Genomic DNA, 19,296 nt, shown 5'->3' on the forward strand with positions numbered 1-19,296 from the left:
CAGTCTTTTTCCCACAATGTTTGCAGTGTGGTGTATGTTTTATACTTTAGGCACATCTCGATGTGGACTTGGCCACATTTCGAGCGCTCAGTAGCCACATGTGGCTTGTGGCTAGCGTGGTGGACAGCACAGCTTCCTACTTACTGATTTTGCCCTGACAACAGTCTCTTCCAAAAGTCTGTATCTATTGACACTGGTGGTATTCAGAGAAACATAATGCATTTTCGCATTCCTGAGGGAGACTGGAACACCATTCACACTTGTCAGGGATTTTGAGGCAGGTCAGACATGGCCCCTAACCCAGGAAAGAGGTTCCTAGTCCTGACTGGACTGGGCTGATGGAGTTACTCAGAGGGCACCCCCTGGATGTCACCCCACTTCCCACCAGAGGCCTATCCGATCATGCTCAGGTCTCTAGGATAAAAGCCTGGGCTAGTGCTGACTCAGAAGCCAGCCCGGACTGCTCTCTGTCACCTTTGGACTAACTCCAGTAAAATCTACTTTTAGAAAGGAACCAAAAGGTTCAGCTTCCTCCCACCAGCTGGAAGCCCTGGGTCTGTCTGTGGTCTTCCCATAGGTTTTGTGCAGAGCTCACCGGGCTTCTGGGATGGGGAGGTGGTGATAGCAAGGGTATGTCGAGCCTTATCCTCGAGAGACATGGGAAATGCCCGGCACAGAAATATGATAGACACTAAGAAAAATCCACGTGCTCATCTGATTTTAAAAGGAACTCCGTAACCTGACACGTTGTGCTTTCTGTTTTTGCCTCTAGAAGGCTTAGATCCAAATTCAGGGCCAGCTTTGGTAAACACCCGTCTCAGATTCCCGCTACAACGCTCTCTCCCCTCTAACGTGTTTCTCTTTACTCTCCCGACTCATATGTTATAATATTGTAAGCAACCTCACATAGTTTATATAAATAAGCAAAATGTAAATTACAAATCAACAGAAAAAACTCAGGGTGTAAAAAAAGGTATTACAAGTACGTAACAGCAAAGTGGGTGGAGGAGAAAAAGAAGAGGAAGAAAAGAACATGCTCCTTTTTACAACACCCCCTCCCCCCAGACACAAAACTAAAAACCCAGAGAGCTCGTTCGGTAACTACCACCTCTTGCTCCAGTGTTGTAACTACTCACAGGTATAAAGCTGCTCAATTAAAAATGGCTTAGGGGCACCTGGGTGGCTCAGTTGGTTAAGCAACTGCCTTCGGCTCAGGTCATGATCCTGGAGTCCCGGGATCGAGTCCCGCATCGGGCTCCCTGCTCAGCAGGGAGTCTGCTTCTTCCTCTGACCCTCCCCCCTCTCATGTGCTCTCTCTCTCTCATTCTCTCTAATAAATAAATAAAATCTTTAAAAAAAAAAATGGCTTAAACAACCTTATATGGTAATATTCAGGTCATTTTTAGATGTCAGAGAAAGAGATTTGTTTATGGGAAGAGCATCTTTAATGTTTAGCCTCTCTGGTAAGATTTTGTGCTTATTATTAGGACAAGAAATGAAAACTCCAAATGCCTGGTCATAGTGGTCATTTAAATTCATTTTGAGCCAAAAACAAAGCGGCGCAGGGATGTTTTCTGAATATCACCGCTCGAATCCCCATTTCGCTTTCCTTACAGGTTCATTTCTCCAAACACACCATCTCAGGATCACTTATGGGCCACCCTGGTCAGATGAGATGGTCTTCCTGCATGCCTTTAGGGCTTAATGTGCTGACAGAGCATTAGACACACGCTCAATGGGGCGGCCTCAACAATGCCCACAGACCGTGAAGTCCAACGATTTCTACCAGCCGACCTTTCATTCAAATCCCCCACCCCTCCATGTGCAAGATTCAGCACGTTCTGGCTAATGGTACAGAAGAAAGAGGGGGCCACAAAGGACACCCAACCTGCTTAGTCACCTCAAGGAGGGCGGCGAGAGAAGACAGAGACTGTGACAGGCTGCCAAAAGGAAAAACACAGGGAGTCCACCAATAAAGGTTGTTCTAAAGAGGGGGTCCATCTTCATCCTGAGTTACAGATCTTTCCAGCCTGTCTGCCGACGCAGTCTTTCCAGTAGGCCCAAGAAGAAAGGAGTCAACTGGCATACTCCCATCCATCCCCCAACTATCTGAATGTTCACCTCTTCTGATAAATTTAGGAGAGAAAATGGATAGAACTTATAAAAGTAAATGGGTTAGCTCCTGGAGAAACCACTTCTGACCGTTCTGATCACCGAGAGCGGCCAACCCAGACAGGCTGGCAAACCTCGAGAACATTTAAAACCCAGTTCTGCTGACCCTCTTGGATGGCTCAGAGTTGTTACTTCCTGAAAAGCACGGTACTGGCCCAAGCGACCTACTACAAGGCCATCCCTGCACCTCTGCCAAACTGGAGATGGTAACTCAAGAGTGGCAACGTGTGACCAGGCTTAGGAAATAAAATAGCCTTTCTTTAGAAGGGGTGAGAAGGCTGAAGAAAGAAGCAAATTATACAAGGGTTTTGCAAGAAGTATTGAGAGGTTTTCCCCTAACTTCGGCTTTTGCAATTGCCTGCAAGTGGATTTATGCTTAATCTAAACAGTACGTAGTTTTATCTTTTCTCCTGCCTTTCTACCATTCAGTGCCCACGTTATAAGAATTGCCAGTTGTACTCTATGTATCACTGCTGAAGAGAAGCAGCGGCATCAATGCAATCTGCTGTGGGGGATGATCGTTCTTCCTTCCAGGCCCTCACCGTTGCTCCCTCTGAGCGCACAATGCTGGTTTCCAAGTCCGTAGTGCCCGCCTGCACTTCTTACTGGCCCCTCTCCCTGAGTCCCGCTTTCTCTATGCTGTTTAGGTCTGTCCCCACGACACACCATTGGCTAATACTTGTGAGGCCCTAATTTTTGCCACACACTCTCCTAGGACTTTCCACTCTTCTTTCACATCTCTCATTCAATTCTCAGAGCAAGCCTGTGATGAAGAAGGTACTATGGGGGCGCCTGGGTGGCTCAGTCGGTTAAGCCTCTGCCTCTTCCTCTGCCCCTCCTCCCACTCGTGCACGCTCACATGCTCTCTCTCTCTCAAATAAATAAATAAATAAATAAAATCTTTAAAAAAGAGAGAAAGAAGGTGCTATGATCATAACTTCTCCACACCTAAGAATCCTGTCTGGAGTGACAAGGCTCAGTTTTCAACTAAAATAAGACACTGCAACTGAGAGAACGCAGAAGCAGATATGAGAATCCAGTGTTGTCCACTGAGGCAAATACTAAAGAGATGTGCAAACCATTTGCAAACCAAAGCAATTCCATTCTGCCAAGTTTTCATTTCGGAAAATAATTATGTTTCATTAAAAGTGGCATGTGTCTTAACAGTAGTGATATTTAAAATTTTGCTTCAATTTACATCAATAATATAAAACATACCAAGAGATATAGCCCAGGAATATAAAATCTCTTTGATGTTGATACTTTTTAAGACTACAAAGGGTCTTAAGGCCAGGGAGTTTGGGAACTGCTGCCCAGCAGATCAGAGTTCATGGTCCAGGACCCACCAAGGACAAGATGTGTGATCTTGACAGTTCACTTGGCCTCTTTGTAGAAGGTAGGATGGCATAATGTCAACACGGGCCAACGCCACACACCTGCTCTGTGCCGGGCACCTGCCTAAGCTCTCTGTGTATTAATGCATTTTATCCTCACAGCCACCCTGTAAAAAGTACAGTCATTTGGCACATTTTACAGAGGACAAGGAGGCACAAAGAGATGAAGTAACTTACCTAGTACATGGCCAAACTGAGATTCAACCCCAGGCAGCCCAGCTCCGTATCCTGAACCCACAATCACCCAGCTACGTACCCTGCAGGTAGCAAAGAGTCCCCCTGCAGAGAGGCGTTCACATTCTTGTGACTCAATCATCTCATTGCTAGGATTTTCCAACAGCAGGAGCAAGCTGAAGGGCCAGCGGCTCAGATGTAGACCACATGTGTGCCCTGACTTTACTACTTTGGAGGGTTAAATTCAAAAGCAGCTTCTCGCCCACCCTCCATGTGGGGAACGAACCCATTTCTGCTGTGGGCACAAGGCAACTTGTACATTTTAGGTACATATAACATTTTTTATTTGTGATTAAGTGGGTATCATCACCAGGAGAATGGTCAAGGTGAACCCCACCAATGAGGCAAGATGGTTTGGATCCAGATATTCAGGACAGAGAGAAGAGTAACAAGGAAAGACAGAGATTTTAGAAAAGCAAATAGAGTATAAATGAGGAAGCGCCAGCTTGGAAAGCTCAGCCTGCCTAAGGACTAAACAGGGAAGGGCTGCCTTTTTGTTCCAGTAGTCAAAAGCTTAGAAAATTCTATTCTGCCTGAGGTGGAGGAAAACAATGAAGGGCGGGGTGGGGGTTTGAGGGACGGCCAGACTTCCTAGTTCAAAGACAAAAGAGCTGGAGGCCTACGTGCCCCTGAAGTTTAGGGCTTTAGCTGAAGGTAGTAAATGTGGGGAAATGGCCAAAGACATTCAGAGTCAAATAAGTCTGAGGTTTAATAAGTGCTAGCTTAGAAAATACTGGACTTCCTGTCTCTAATGTACACTTGGAATTTCCCCTTTTGGGTGTAGCTTACTGTGACAATTAAGCAACAAGTAGGCTTTTTTTTTTTTTTAAGATTTTTTAAAATTTGACAGAGTGTGAGCACAAGCAAAGGGAGCTACAGGCAGAGGGAGAGGGAGAAGCAGGCCCCTGGGATCATGACCTGAGCCGAAGGCAGACGCTTAATGACTGAGCCACCCAGGCGCCCCTGTGATAAGACTTAAGAGTAGAAAACCATTTGTGCATTCCAAATGTCTGGGCCAAGCCCGAAGACCCTGACTATGACAGGCACACAGGAAACATAGGGTCCAGGATTTCAGGGCCTCAGTCACAGATGACCTTATGGCAGCAAAAGGGACCAGTCGTGAAAGCCTGGAGATCTGTGCTCTGTGTCTGCTTCCAGCACACCACTTAAGAATGTAAAGATATTATGTTTTACTAACAACTAACAGATATATTCACAATAAAGTTCTTAAAGTAGTAAAACCTGAAGACAGAGCCATCCTACAGTGACTGTCACCGATCCAGGGAATGTCACATAAATCAGAGGTCATAACAGAACACCTGGTCTGCTTGGATGGCTCTTTGTAGTTGCATTCACCCATGAGACCCTGCTATAAATCGCAGACATGCTTTTCTAGGGCTGTTTTCTTGATGCCTCAAAGCATGAAATCACAGTCTAAAAACATGGAATTGCTTCTTCTGTAAGAGCCCTAATGAGTTCCTATTGGCTCTACCACTGTGATTTTACCAAATGTTTTATCAAAGTTTATTAAAACTTAATTTTTAAAAATATTTTATTTATTTATTTATTTATTTGAGATGGGGGGGCGGGCAGAGGGAGAGGGACAAACAGACTCCAAGCTGAGTGCAGAGCCTGATGTGGGGCTCAACCCCAGGACCCTGAGATCATAACCTGAGGCAAAACCGAGTTGGATGCTCAACCAACTGAGCCACCCAGGCACCCCAAAACTTTATAAGCTATGATTTCTAGACTTAATATATATGGTTTTTTAATAAAAGTACAGTCCTCAAAATATCAGAGTCTACCTACATCAACAAAGTGAGAGGCATCCTGGGCATTTCATTTATTTCACAGTATTTTTAATTCTATGTTTTTCTTTCCACAAAAATCTAAAGCATTAATATGTGCATATTCTAGGGGTGCCTGGGTGGCTCAGTTGGTTAAGCAGGTAAGCATTTGACTCTAGATTTTGGCCCAGGTCATGATCTCAGAGTTGTGAGATCGAGCCCCGCATCAGACTCTCCTCAGCAGGGAGTCGCTTCTCTCTCTCTCTCCCTCTTCCCCTCCCACCACTCTCTCTCTCTCAAATAAACAAATCTTTTAAAAAAATATGTGGGTATTCTAGATTATCTAGGTGACTACCTTGCAACCAAGCATTCCCATGCAAGTTCAGCCCCACACATGCTTTATGCTCTGACCAAGTGGATACTACTCACAACTTAAATATCCTTCAGCTAAAGTTGGATGCAACAGGACAACGATGTGTTCCAGCCACAAGATGACAAAATGGCTTGGAGGTATGCAGTGATTCTGCCGTGTTTTTCTTTCTCTTTTCTTTTTTCAAGCCTTTATTTTTAAGTAATCTCTACACCCAACATGGGGCTCAAATTTACAACCCCAAAGTCAAGACTCACATGCTCTACCGAATGAGCCAGCTAGGTGCCCCTCCACAGTGGTTTTCACACAGAGAGGGAATGAAAGAAGTGAGCCGCCACGTCATGGTACACAGAAGGAGCATAGATAAGCGAGACTCTACTAGAAGCAACACATACCAGAATCACATTGCACCCAGCTCTTTTCAGAGAAAAGCCACCTTTTATTAACTTCTGTTAAGGTTGGTAATTTGATTTTGGTTTATGGTTCATTTCGATCTAACTTCTAAATTTGTTTTGATTTAATAGTTATGTAAGATCTGTAAGTATATGCTATTGTAAATTTGCAAATACCTAATTATAATTAAAAAAAATCTCTGGGTAATATGAGAACTTTATCCCCTTAAAAGTACTGTATTTACTATTCAAATCCAAGAAATAATGGCCTAAAGGACAGTCAAAAGACCCTTTTGCCTCAAAGCCTTTTAGAAAATAGCGAGGTTCCAGCGGTGCCCCACTGGCGCCATCTGGTGGACACACTTGAACAAGCAGCCAGCGGCTAGTCAAAGCACTACCTGGAAGGAAGTCCCACCGCAGGGCCTGCAGAGCCAGGGAGCCAAACGAGATATTTAAATGATGTCTGCATTGAATGTGGGGCCATGGATAGGCACTCAGTACTGCCTCAGAGGTCTACTTCACACCTTCTCTCTTCTCCAGCCTGCAACAGCATCTCCCTGCCTCCCTGCTGCTTACCTGGCTTCTTGCACAAGAGAACAGACACTAAGATGAGATCCATCCCACCGCCCTGCCACCCCATCTACCACCTACAGGCACCTGTCCTTCCTCTTCCGCCTTCCCATCACCTCCGCCTATGCTCCGGATTGCAGCTCCTCTCAGGAGGCCAGTACCCCCTGCCTGTAACTCTCCGGTCTCCTACATTATCCATCTCCCCGCAAGAGCCTCTGGGGAGCCCCTGCTCTGACTCCCCCCCACACCATCCTTTCCATGGGGTCCAGCACAGGGTCGCCTTTCCCAGTCATGAACCAGGTCCCACCACTCCCAGGCCCAGAGTCCCCAGTGGCCCCACACCCTCAGATTGCACTCTATGCTGCTGGCCCGGCTCAAAGGCCTCATTTACCTGGCCCCTCCTTCCCTCCCCGACAACCCTGATTATGAAGGTCTCTGTGTTCTCTGGGCTCCAGCCCTATCAGCCTTCCTGACTCCCCAGATATGCCAGCCAGCCCCACCTTCCTGCCAGTGTCTGTGCTACTCTTCCCCAGTCACTTCATGGTTGGTACTTGTTCTCCTCCCCCTGGCAGCTCCCCTGGATTTGACCTAGCTGAGATAGAAGCCAGCAGTATCCTGAGTTCCGATTTCTCCATGTTGGCATCTTTAGTCGCTCTGAAACTTTGAACATAAACCGAAATACTCATTGTGACTGTGTTCTCTGAAACCTGAAATGAAGCACAAAGAAACCCCAAAGATATCCAGGTGCTGCCCAAGTATGAATACGCTGCTCTGGCTTCAACAAGACAGCTGGGAAGAAGAGTCAGCAGCTGAGATCATTTTTCCCTAGGAAGACACACTTCAGAATGAGCATCTCAAAGATCAGGAAAGATCACCTCAAAAGGTTTTGATCCCAACTAAGCAATGAATTCCACATTTCCAATCATTTTTTTAAAAAGATTTTATTTATTTATTTGAGTGAGAGCGAGAGAGCACGAGTGGGGGGAGGAGCAGAGGGAGAGAAGCAGACTCCCCACTGAGTAAGGAGCCCAATGTGGGCTCGATCCCAGGACCCCAGGATCGTGACCAGAGCTGAGGGCAGATGTTTAACGACTGAGCCACCCAGGCGCACCTCCAATTTTTTTTTTTCAACTTCATGACTTTTATTTGCGGTGCCTGTGCTTTGTCTCGAAAATATCTTCTCCCCCTGCCCCTGACAGTGGGCGGGGAGGGGGCAGCTCCAATTATTTTTTTTTTAAATGATTTTGCGTTTTCTCACTCCCAGTTATAATTTCCCACTTCACTGGCTACTATCCTTCTTTTTTTTTAACCTCCACTGACAAATACCCAGTCTTTTTCTTAAAAATAGCCAATGTTCTTATTCATAACCTTTAGATGAATAAATGATAATAACTTTAAAACACCTTATATCTGGTCATAGCATCAAATAGGACACTCATGGGCCTTCTCCACTCAGTGGTTAGAATTTAGGGCTAGAGAGGGACTAAAAACTATTTTCTAACGACTGTGTGAATTAAAGGAGACTATAAGCCAACATTCATCCATCACCTACTGCATGCCAAGTAGCACACTGCTACTCTATACAGCAGTGACGTTTTGATGGAGCACTTGTTAGATGCCAAGCAGCTTAGAAGCATGACCTCAGTCAGTCCTCATTTCAAAACCAATCGTCCAGGGAAAGGATTCTCCCCATTTCACAGACGAAGAAGCCCACTCTGAGGGTAAGTAACTTAAAGAGAGTAGAAGACCTAACTAACACCTGACCCAGGTATCCTGTCCAAAGCCAGGCCCCTCTACCACACCGCCATCCTGATAACCAGAAAGGTGCCTATTTGTCTTGTGACGTGGGGAACAGCCCAGCTGCAGGGGTTTTATGCACGGAGAGAGTGGGTCAAGGGGGCTTTAACTGCAGATAAAATAATCAAATCCACTTATAACACTTCAAGTTAAAGCAGTGGACCACCAGGATGGGTGAGGGTGGTTCTGTTAGTCTGAAGGTCTTAAAAGTCTCACCAGACCCACTGCTTCTCAATCTCAAGTGTGAGAGGGGAACACTGGGTCGTATGAAGCTTACACAAAACATGGGTGGGTCGACAGCCCTTTATGGGATCGCATGTGGAAAGTGGCTGTCCACTGCACAGTCTCTGGACCCCAGAATCCCTGGGCCAGTGTATTTATTGGGAGCTTGCTGGGAGCCAAGCACAGCCAGTGCTCTGCATGCTTACATGGAAGGGGGTAATGTAGATACTACATTTGCACAGCACTGTTGCATAGTAGGTGCTCAGTCAACGCAGGGTCTGGTTACCCACCCAGCATCCATCGCCTCGTCTTCAGCAAAGGAACAGTACTCTTGGGCACCTGGCTGGCTCAGTCAGTTAAGCATCTGCTTTTGCCTCGGGTCATGATCCCAGAGTCCTGGGATCAAGCCCCACGTCAGGCTCCCTGCTCAGCAGGAAGTCTGCTTCTCCCTCTCCCTCTGCTCCTGCTCTCTCTCTCTCAAATAAAGAATTAAAATCTTTAAAAATAAATAAAAAATAAAGAACACTACTCTTTCATGGGGCAGTGATATGCCTAGCTCAAAGCAGCCACTTTCCAGCCCCCTTGCAGCTAGACACAGTCACATGCCTCAGATCTGGCCGGAGGGACGCAAGTATCCGCACTATATGGACTTCCAGGAGGGCCATGAAAGGAAGCGGACTCGGCTGAGAAGCTGCTTTTGCCTCTTCCCGGCTTCCTCTCTGCTTGCTGACCATGGTGTGTAGGCACGAAAGCCAGAAGAGTAGAAGTCACTGAGGTGACCTTGAGGAAGGAAGGTACTTGCTGAGGACAGGGGTTCTAAACTTAAAAGGCGAGCTTTCTGCTGTCACTATAGAGTCGCTTTACCAGCCACTGACAGACCACCCTCAAATTTCCTTCACATGACAGAGAAATCCACTTCTGCCCTAGAGATGCCACAGTTCCTTCAGGATAGGAGTCCCCAAACTTTGGTGGCTAACAAAATCGCCAGGGGTACTCGGTAAACACACAAAGGCTCAGGCCCTACTTCATGAAGCCTTCCAGGCGCCAAGTGATACTGACACCCACCCAAGTTCCAGAACCACCGGTTTAGGTTTCTATCCTATGCTGCCTCACAGGAGCTTACAGTTCCCTTTGAGGGCCAGCCCCAATACCGACAACAATTTTCTAACATCCAAATTATTTTATCTGTAAGGGAAAGCGATCAAATCTGAATGGGGTGGCCCGCTGCCAAGACCATTTCCCATCCACCCTTTTAGGACACGGCAGATGGCGGTGGACATGCTGCCCGCCCTCGGCCTTCCCTCCTGTTCCCTAATCTGATCTGTGCCTGTCCTGCTCGTTGGCATGCTGCCTGGGGCAGCGCAGGACAGGGCCGTCTGGGGGAAGGCACCAAGCTTCCTCCTTGGCAGTTTTGGCGTGAGCCTTCGCAGTGTTGTCATATCCCGAGAGAGGGCTCCAGCCCCTCACATTCACATCCCGTACCTTGATCAGAAAGGACAGGAGAGGACTCTGTGCTCTCCGGTGTTGGCCTTGACACTGCAGCTTTGCCATGCCGGCTGGCCCATCCTGCAAGCTAGCTTCCTGAGAGCTGAGTCGAAGGACAGCATTTGGAGCTACCCCCTCCCATCCACAGGTTACTGGTGCAAAGTCAAGAGTTTTCCTGAACAGTTTTCTGGCCACCGAGTTGTCTGTCTGCCCTGCCCAATGAGTAACCTCTTTTCTCCATCTCAAGTACAAAAGGACAGTTTGTGCTCTCTCCTTCTTCTCTTTTCTAAAGTGTATCCCTTTTTGTTTGTTTGTTTGCTGGTAGAGCAGTATCACGCATGTAGATTGTAGGAAGAGAAATTTATAAACTGCCGTCTCAAAGAAAAAAGTGGTCCTGACCTACCTAGATATAAATTAGCACGATTCTTAAAAACCCCTGTTTGTTGAGCTCAGAAAGCAATTACAAAAATATTACTTTCTATATCTGGCTCTTTCTTTACAGTCAGTTCCTGAAACTTAAAGCAACCACCCACATCTATCTGCTCTGAGCGAAAGCAGTTGACAAACAGGTAATGCCCTTCTGGAAGCCAGCGGCACAGGGAAGTCCCACAGACAGAAGCAAGCTCAGGTGAATCATTTGCCACACCCTCATCCAGCCCTGGAGTGTCCCCGACGCCAGGTGGCCCTAGCGAGAAGAGCCTGAGGCTCTGCACTGAGTTGACGCCCCTATGGCCTGTCCCAGGACAGCAAAACTGCTCGCTCTTGGAGGGGCCCATGCAGACGGATGAGAACCAGGCAGGGCCAGGGACCTGCCCCAGGGCTGCCCCAGACAGAAACCACCCCTGACACCAGGGACTCACTTCATATTTATTTCTGGTAGTGAGTGGAGTTTGAAGAGCCGCCTCCTCCCCCTCGGATGGTGTGGACGGCCGTCGGAGACGATGCTGGGTAGTGTCCAGGGCGAATGGGCTTGGCTGTATCCGACAGAAAGGACAGAGCATTCAGACTGGGCTTAAATGGTCACACCCACATGCCCACAGGTCACATGTGAAAACCAAGATGCACAATTTTTATCGTTACAGTTCTCATCAAGCATCAGACCTTTCTGAAAACAGGATGTCTGCCCTCGCAGACAGTACAGTTAGCTAATCCAGGGCACCCAGTGGTTAGGGGACAGAGAGAACTTATATATCAATTACTTTAATTCTGGCTGAGGAAGATTAGAAGGACTTCCAGTTTTCTCTGAGGCCGATCCGTAGGGAACACTTGGGTTCCAAGGGCATCTGCGTAGCCCCTGAAACTGGGTGCAGGTTTTTGCCTATGATGCACTTTTCTGGGAAGAAGCTTTCTAGTTTCCGGATTTACAAAGAGCATGAAATCCAATAAATGCAATGAAACATTAATCTAAGGTATGATCTAAAAACTAGAAACATGAAGTTGTTGGTTTACAAAACATCTGCACAGCATTATCTGATGGGAAATAGTATCACACGTTATTGGGAGGCATTTCAGTTTAAAAAAGAAAAGCTCTCTAGAGAACATTCCTAAATCTCTTTACCGCCTGTGGCTCCATCCTGGGAACTATGACTTAGCTGCTACACCCCCATTCCCAGCTCAGGCAAAATGCCCAAATCCAGGTCTGGCAGGGGCTGAACGTCCAGGCCCCTTTCCCAGCTGGGATCCACACCCTGCACACGGAGGCCAGCCTAGCTCTTTCCAAGGTGCTTCCAAACGTGCCCTTGCAAGTGGCTCTCCCTGAGGCTTCTGGCTACACCCCGCCCCTTCCCGGTCTGCCTGGTACAGAACAGAAGGGGCCTTTGGGCCTCACTGAGAAACAGCCAAATATTCTAGTGCTTGTGAGAACGTACCTCCGTTTACAGCCAAATACCTTTAGCTGACAGCCTAAGTTGGCTACCTTCTCTGCTCAGCTCAGCAGCTCTGAAGACCACAATGTGTATGCTGCAACCTCTCAGGATAAGGAAGCAGGTGCCTGACACTGCCATTCTCCCGGGAAGAATGCAGGGTGCCTGGAGGCGCCAGCTGGCCCAGCTGATGCAGGCCCTGACTATAGCCTGGCAGATGTTCCAGAGCACACAGCCCAGAGCAGCAGAGCCCTGCCTTCCAGGAGGGGTGCGGGGGAGAGGCACACATACCGATCTGGGCCGAGTGGGCCCTCCTGGCCATGTTCTTGGCTCGCACGGCCTCCTTGATGCGATCCACCTCCTGCTGGTAGCGCTTGCGGTCCCGCATGGCGTTCTCCTTGGCCTCCTTCAGCGCGCTTTCCAGGGCCTTGACGCGCTCCGCCGTGGCACGCAGCCGCTTCTCCAGCTTAGGCAGCTCGCAGCGCAGGTCGGCGTTGTCCCGGACCAGCTGCGGGGAGAGAGGACGGGGGCGACTTACCAAGGAGGCGACGGGGCTGGCAGGAGGGGCAGACGGTGACAGGAAGGCGGCTAGAAGCGGACTCTGCGCCAAACAAGCAGCCCCGCTAGGTGGGCGCGGGACGTCCATGTGACCACCAACGCTGGGAGCGCCCAAAGGAAAATGGAAATCACGAACCGGCGCCTCCAACCTGCTATGCACGCCTCTTGTGTGCAATGAAGTGGGGAGGGACGCAGGATGAAATTAACGGCCACTTCCGGTCACAGGAAGCTTTCAGGCGTGGGCAGGATTTACTTCCTCTTCAGTTTGCGTGGGTCGGGGAGCTAGTGTGAGGAAGTTTGGCTACTCTGGCACTAGCGTGTGAAAGCTGAGTGATGTTAGCAAGTTCAGAAGCACTGGGTACAGGCGTGCATGTTCTAGAGCTCTCCGCAGGCCTCCTCCCGTGCAGGACGCGTTGTCTCCACCAGCATGTGGTTTGGACCCACTTTGCAACATATCCAGAGACTCACAGGTAACTCTGGGATACTGCTCTTTCTCTTATTACCTAAGACCCTCGGTTAAGAAGTAACGGTGAGACTTGGCGTGTTCAGGGTGGTCTGGCCACAGACTGGTGGTTGCCCGGGGGGGGGGGGGGGGGTGAAAGAGGTGAAGCAGATTCAGAGGACACTTACGGTGATGAGCACTAAGTAATGTATGGGATTGCCGAACTGACAGATCCCCGAAAATAATACACACTGTCTGTTAATTATGGAATTAAAAAATAAATACAAATCTTTTAAAAAAATAAGATGAAGGAAAATTTTTAAAATTAAAAAAAAAGAAAAAGAAGCAACAGGCTTGCGCTGGTTTAAAAAAAAAAAAAAGGCTCAAGAGCCAGTTCTATTATTTCCTGACATCTGACTTGGTAAGTCATCCAACCCCTACACGTCTCAGGTTTCTCACCCATAAAAAAGGAGAGTATATAAGAGGCCCATTGTGTGAATCCCAGTGGATCCAGAAAAGTTTTGGAAAATCAATGCTGTATGAAGGTTACTCATCCCAAGGCTACACCTGCCTTCTACCAGCTCCAGTGCCTGGCAGAGAGCAGGTTTTTAATATTTATTAAAATATTCATTGAATTCATAAAATAATGAATTTCAGAGCCCTATTTCAAATTAGTGAATTAGAAAATCACTAATTGCAACTCAAACTGCAGTTTTTGCTTCTATATTTCTCATCAGTAATTTGCTTGAATGACTTCAACCATGTTGAATCTGTCATCCTCCCTTTGGGGAAAAATGCCATCCTAGGTAATGTTGAAGAGGATGTAGGCCCAAGAGAGATGCATCCCCTTAATCATGTGGTCCAACAAGTTGGACCATTTTTTTAAATTAACATATAATGTATTATTTGTTTCAGGGGTACAGGTTTGTGATTCATCGGTCTTACACAATTCACAGCGCTCACCATAGCACATGCCCTAAGTTGGACCATTTTTATCACATTCCGAATCTTTAGGATTTAGGGGAAACATGAACATTCCCGTATTTATACAGAAAGGAGAAAAACAACTGCCTAGATCACCAGTAGGTTTGGCCATGCATTCCGCTGTCCCTCTGGATAAACTCCAGAGCGTCGTAAGAACCGGAGAGGGTGCCCAAGAAATAGGGCAACAGAGCAGAGAGAAAATGAAGCAGGTCACTTCCTCTCTCGGTCTGTTTATTCATCTGCAAAAATAAGGGGCCTGAACCGACTCGGTGGTATTCACTTTGCATTCTGTGCAGCCTGTGGGTCCAAGGCTGGAACCAGAGGCAGGATGATAGGGCAGGGTTCTGAACACCCCACTTCCCAAACCCCAAGAGCTCAAACTCCGATTCCTTCCATCTGGCTTCGATAAAAGACTTTTATATATAAGGGAAGTCACTGAAGACTAATTAAAGGACTCCAAGGATCCTTCTGGCACTAATGTCCCCTGGTGATGCAGAACCTCCTTCCCGAACCGTGGCCAGATACAGTGGGGCTTCTTTCTGGGAGAGTAAGAGAATCAGAGGAAGCTGGCACAACTCTCCTACCTGTTTGTGAACCTTCGTGAGCTGCTCCAGGTTATTCTCCAGGAAGGAAATTTTCTGCTTCTGGGCAGCACTGCCCCCTCCGTCATCGCTGTCCAGCTCCACGCTCTGTACCAACACCCGTGGTCAGCAGGCAGCCCCGCCCACAGCCCCCCCGGGCCCCCCCCCCCGACCCAGCATAAGCTGGACAACATTCTAAATCTTTGTAAAAAACCACCACCCCAATCCCACCAAAGGTTATTCTGAAAGTGAAAATAAACAGAGGTTCTACAAGTTGAGACTCAGTGACCTTCCCAATGAATTCCCTTGGCTGATGTCAAGGGTTTTCCGAGCATTATAGTTTAGAGAATTGAAAACAAAACAAAACCAAACAAAACTTCCAATCTTCCTTTGAAAGATACAGATTAGTTCTCTCTGTGAAATTTACCTCTCCCTTGCAGGTAGGTAAATAGACTTTTCTTCTCAAAAGGAACTGTTCCAAAACTCATTAAGAAGAACCAGTGTGAAAACATAAACCTAAGACCTAAATCTGACTTCAAACATCCCAACTGAGATAAGTCACCAAGCTGTTGGGCGAGTGCCTGTGGTCCCAACAGGAAGTCTCAGTGGCCTTTGCTTGTCCCTTCAGCTTCCAATCCCATGAAATTACTTAATGAATCCATCTCAAACTAGTCACAGCATCTGAGCGCATGGATAAACTCTTGAAATTCATCAGATCTTGAAATGGACAAAAACTGCCCTCCTGGGCCAAGACGTAAACTGAGAAACACATGGGCAAACACATCCTGGAGCCCAAAAATGGCAAGGCATCCTTGCTGCGTCTGATTACAGAGGGGACCATCATCCCTCCTTCTTCTTCTGAGAGGTGATGGCTGCACGCTGATCTCAAACCTGTGTCTCTTCCGTCTATATCCAGGGTTCTCAAACTTTGCCCAGAGGAGGGTTTGTTAAAACTCAGATTGCTGGGCCCCACCCCCAGTCTCTGCTTCAGTGGACCTGGGGTGGGTCTGAGAATGCACATGTCTAGCGAGCACCCCGGTGATGCCAAAGCTGCTGGCCAGATAACCACACTGTGAGAGCCACTGGTGTACAAGTAGGTCCTTTCTCGACAGTTTTAGATCATGAAATCAGGGAAGCCTGATCTTAAGCTCCCTCGGACCCCCTCCTCCCTGACTTTTTCCAGTCCTTGCCATTATCTCTGCAGTCTCCCTCTCCATCGCCTCTGCTCTGGCCTCTCTCTCCTACCTGGTCCAGGTCTGATGGCCATTTCTATTTTGATGACTGTGGTCACTACCTACCTGCCCCACCACTGCCATTCGGGCCTTAAACTCTATCATTCTCTGCCTTTCTTTATTTTCGTTTTCAGGCCTGGAACCATGCTGTCAGGGGCCACGGCAAATCCATGCTCTGACCTTCAGTTGGGTACTCACACCACTGCTCGGCAATCCTTTCACTCATCCCTGACAAATCCGCCACCCCCCACCCCTGGGCTGCCTGAGCTTTCTCTAGGCTCTGTGGGCTCTCCACTGTCTCCCTTCCTTCACCATCAAGGACAGAGCCTCCACATTAACTGAGAGGATCAAAGTCGTCGGATGCACCTTTCCACGGTTATATATTGTCCTGCAACCATCTCCATCTCACTTCTCCACTACTCCTCTCTGGGAAGTTGTATCCCTTCCCCTTACCAAGCTGATACATCCATCTATGCTATTAATTCTGTCCCGCTCAGATCTGATTCCATCAACCCCTATATATATATATATATTTCACCTCCTTCCCTTGGCTCCTTCACACAGACACATGGGCACACATGTGCATACTTCTAAATACACCTTCCTTCCATCCTACTACACAGCTGGCTATGGCCCATTGCTCCTCCTGTATCATGTTTAAACATATTTAAAGAGCAGTCCCCCTGCCGCCCCCACCTCTCCCTCCTTCCTGAAACTTCTGCAAGCTGCTCTGGGATTCGCTATACGGCGACTCTCTGAGATCACTGTGTGAGGCACGAGGATCACCGAAACCCAGACTCAGAAGTCATACAACCTGGACTCCATCCTACCTCCAGCTCTTTCAGCTGTGTGACCCTGGGCAAGTTACTTAACCTCTGAGCCTATCTCCACTAAGACAGAACCACACAGTAAGAACCACTTACACGAGGTTGCCAGGAAGAGCAAATAAGACGCACATTGAAGTGCTTCATACGCTCCGACCCAGCCCCGAACGGCCCCTCACGGGCAAACGGGAGGTCCCTGCCTCTAATTTCTCTGGGTTTCTGGCATTGCTCACCAAGCTTCAGGGCAGCAGTGCCTGACCAGACCCCCTGGATTTTCCCCGCATTATGCACAACAGCTCTCATGCTGCAGCCAGACAGGTGTGTGCTCATTTGAAATGAAAGGCCAGGGAGAGGATTATAACTTCCTTTTACTAAGAAAAAAGCCGATGGAAAAATATTCCCAAGTACTTTTTTTTTTTTTTTTTTGCCCCCAGTACATTCTCTGAATACATTTTCTGGCCTGACGTAATTAATTTTTAAGCACAACCAGCCCCAATTTAAGCGAGTGATTCAACAGAAAATGATTCTTTCTGTCCATCTTCCTTTTCTTCTCAGTCATGTTCACACAAAATAGAACTCACCTTTTTAACCCGGGCAGTCAGATCCTGGACAAAGAGTTTCCGGAGGTTATGCAGAGTCTGCAGCTCCCGAGACTGGAAGGGAAGATTGTGAAAATGACGCTGCAGTGCGGGAGACACCTTGAATTCGGGACACATCGGGCACCAGACCATCCCCATCTGGTTGCCCCAACAACCCAGGCGGTTCCCACCTGCTCTGTGAGCCTACCATCCAGGCCACGGGGCTCCCACAGTTCCCCTGGCTTTCCTACCACATACGTCCACCCCTCCACCCGTCTCGAGACCTCCCCGAGGGCAGAGACTGGGAGCTCAAATCATGAACTAAACTAGAACAGAGCCTACTTGTTAGCGGTGTTCTCAATAGAACTTTTTCTCTCCCCTCAACCACAAAAGTAAACACCTTTTCTCACAAAAATTCCTAGTTGGTTGTGTTGTACCAGAATGGATTCTTTTTTTCCTCTAATTTATCATGTACACATTACACAAAATGCCAGCAAGTCTAAACGGAAAAGTCACCCACAATCTCTCCATTCCTAGCAGACCAACATTTTTCCTCTTTCCACGCCCCCTTCTAGCCCTGGGCCATGTGCGTTGGCTTTACATCACTGAGCTTGTGGATGAAGCAGGTGGTGGGCCTTATACCCATGTAACCCTGGGCAACCTACCTAACCTTCCAGTGCCTCAGCTCTCATATTTGTAACAGGAGAATAAACATAGTAGTTGCTTCACAGTTGTTGTTGAGATTAGATGTGGTAATCCTTATAAAACTCTTACAGCCATTTCTGACACCTTGTAAGTGCTCAGTAAACATTGGCTAATATTAACTTATTGATGCACCATATTTGACAGCCATTTCTTCAGTAGGCTTTTGTTGTTTCCCTTTGTTGTCATAATATTGTTATGTTGTACTTAACTTCTTGGGGATTTTTTTTTCATTTTGTATTATTTTCTATAAATGAACTTTAGGAATTAGATTGCGAAGACAACGCTCTGAGTCAAACCTGGTGACCTTTGTTAACAAGATCAGAAAACGAAAATAATTCCTCCCATTCAAGTCTTCATGTTCTTACTACTGGAGATACGATTAGTTCCTTGCAAGATATTTTCCTGTGAGGGAGGAGAGAGAGAAACTTGCATTTGAATTTCTCAATTTGTCTAAGTTAACCTACTCTTAACACAGAATGTCAAGGGATGCAGCCTGCACATGCTCACAGGAAAAAGAAACAGGCTATACAGCCATGGAAACACTAAGTTTCTTGAAATAAAAGTTCTGTGTTAATTTAAGGTCTTGTCACTGGGTCCAAGTCTGCAATTCTGTGGTGAAATAAGAGGCACCTAAAGTCAATTGCTTCCTCAGATGAGGCAAATGACTTTGTGCAGGAAGCCAAACAGGCCGGTCCTTATGAACGCAATGCACATGGCACCTGTCCGAGGCCTAGCCGCCTTCCAGGGCAGACGCCGGGGTGAGCTCTGAGCTCGCGTTTACAGACATGTCGGTCCAGGCCCCCTGCCCAAGGATCTCGGCACCACCCCCCCGCCCCCCAGCCCAAGCCCTTGCTCTGCATGTTCTCTCTCCTGCTTCAGGGATTTTATTCCTGACTGAACTGCAACCATAGTAAACATTTTCCATAAAAAAAGCCACCACACCACAGGGAAATGAGGAGACACGGGTCCCTTGTCAAAGGGCCAGGCATTTCCTCGGGGCCTAAATACCAAATACCACAGAGTCCTGAGTTTGGCACCTTTGTCTCATTTTTGTTTGTTCTTAGGTGAATTCAACAATTCAGGATGGGTGGTTAAAAACCTTTAAAA

At 47.5% G+C, this 19,296-nt stretch overlaps 1 protein-coding gene across 1 annotated transcript in view; it reads right to left on the minus strand.

Moving 5' to 3' along the window:
* KIF5C (kinesin family member 5C) overlaps positions 1–19,296 on the minus strand; it is a 154,545-nt gene that overhangs the window by 11,288 nt on the left and 123,961 nt on the right. Inside the window, exons 22-25 of the mRNA XM_088021710.1 lie at positions 17,488–17,559; positions 14,854–14,958; positions 12,577–12,793; positions 11,284–11,397 (exon numbers count right to left, since the gene is read on the minus strand). Coding sequence (XP_087877836.1) covers positions 11,291–11,397; positions 12,577–12,793; positions 14,854–14,958; positions 17,488–17,559 — 501 coding nt within the window. The 3' untranslated portion in view covers positions 11,284–11,290. The remainder of the gene's footprint in view (positions 1–11,283; positions 11,398–12,576; positions 12,794–14,853; positions 14,959–17,487; positions 17,560–19,296) is intronic.

The sequence above is a fragment of the Eumetopias jubatus genome, unplaced genomic scaffold (assembly GCF_037043125.1).
Source record: "Eumetopias jubatus isolate StellerSeaLion01/CBP00866 unplaced genomic scaffold, mEumJub1_p1.0 scaffold_3, whole genome shotgun sequence".
In the NCBI taxonomy this organism is placed as follows: domain Eukaryota; kingdom Metazoa; phylum Chordata; class Mammalia; order Carnivora; family Otariidae; genus Eumetopias; species Eumetopias jubatus.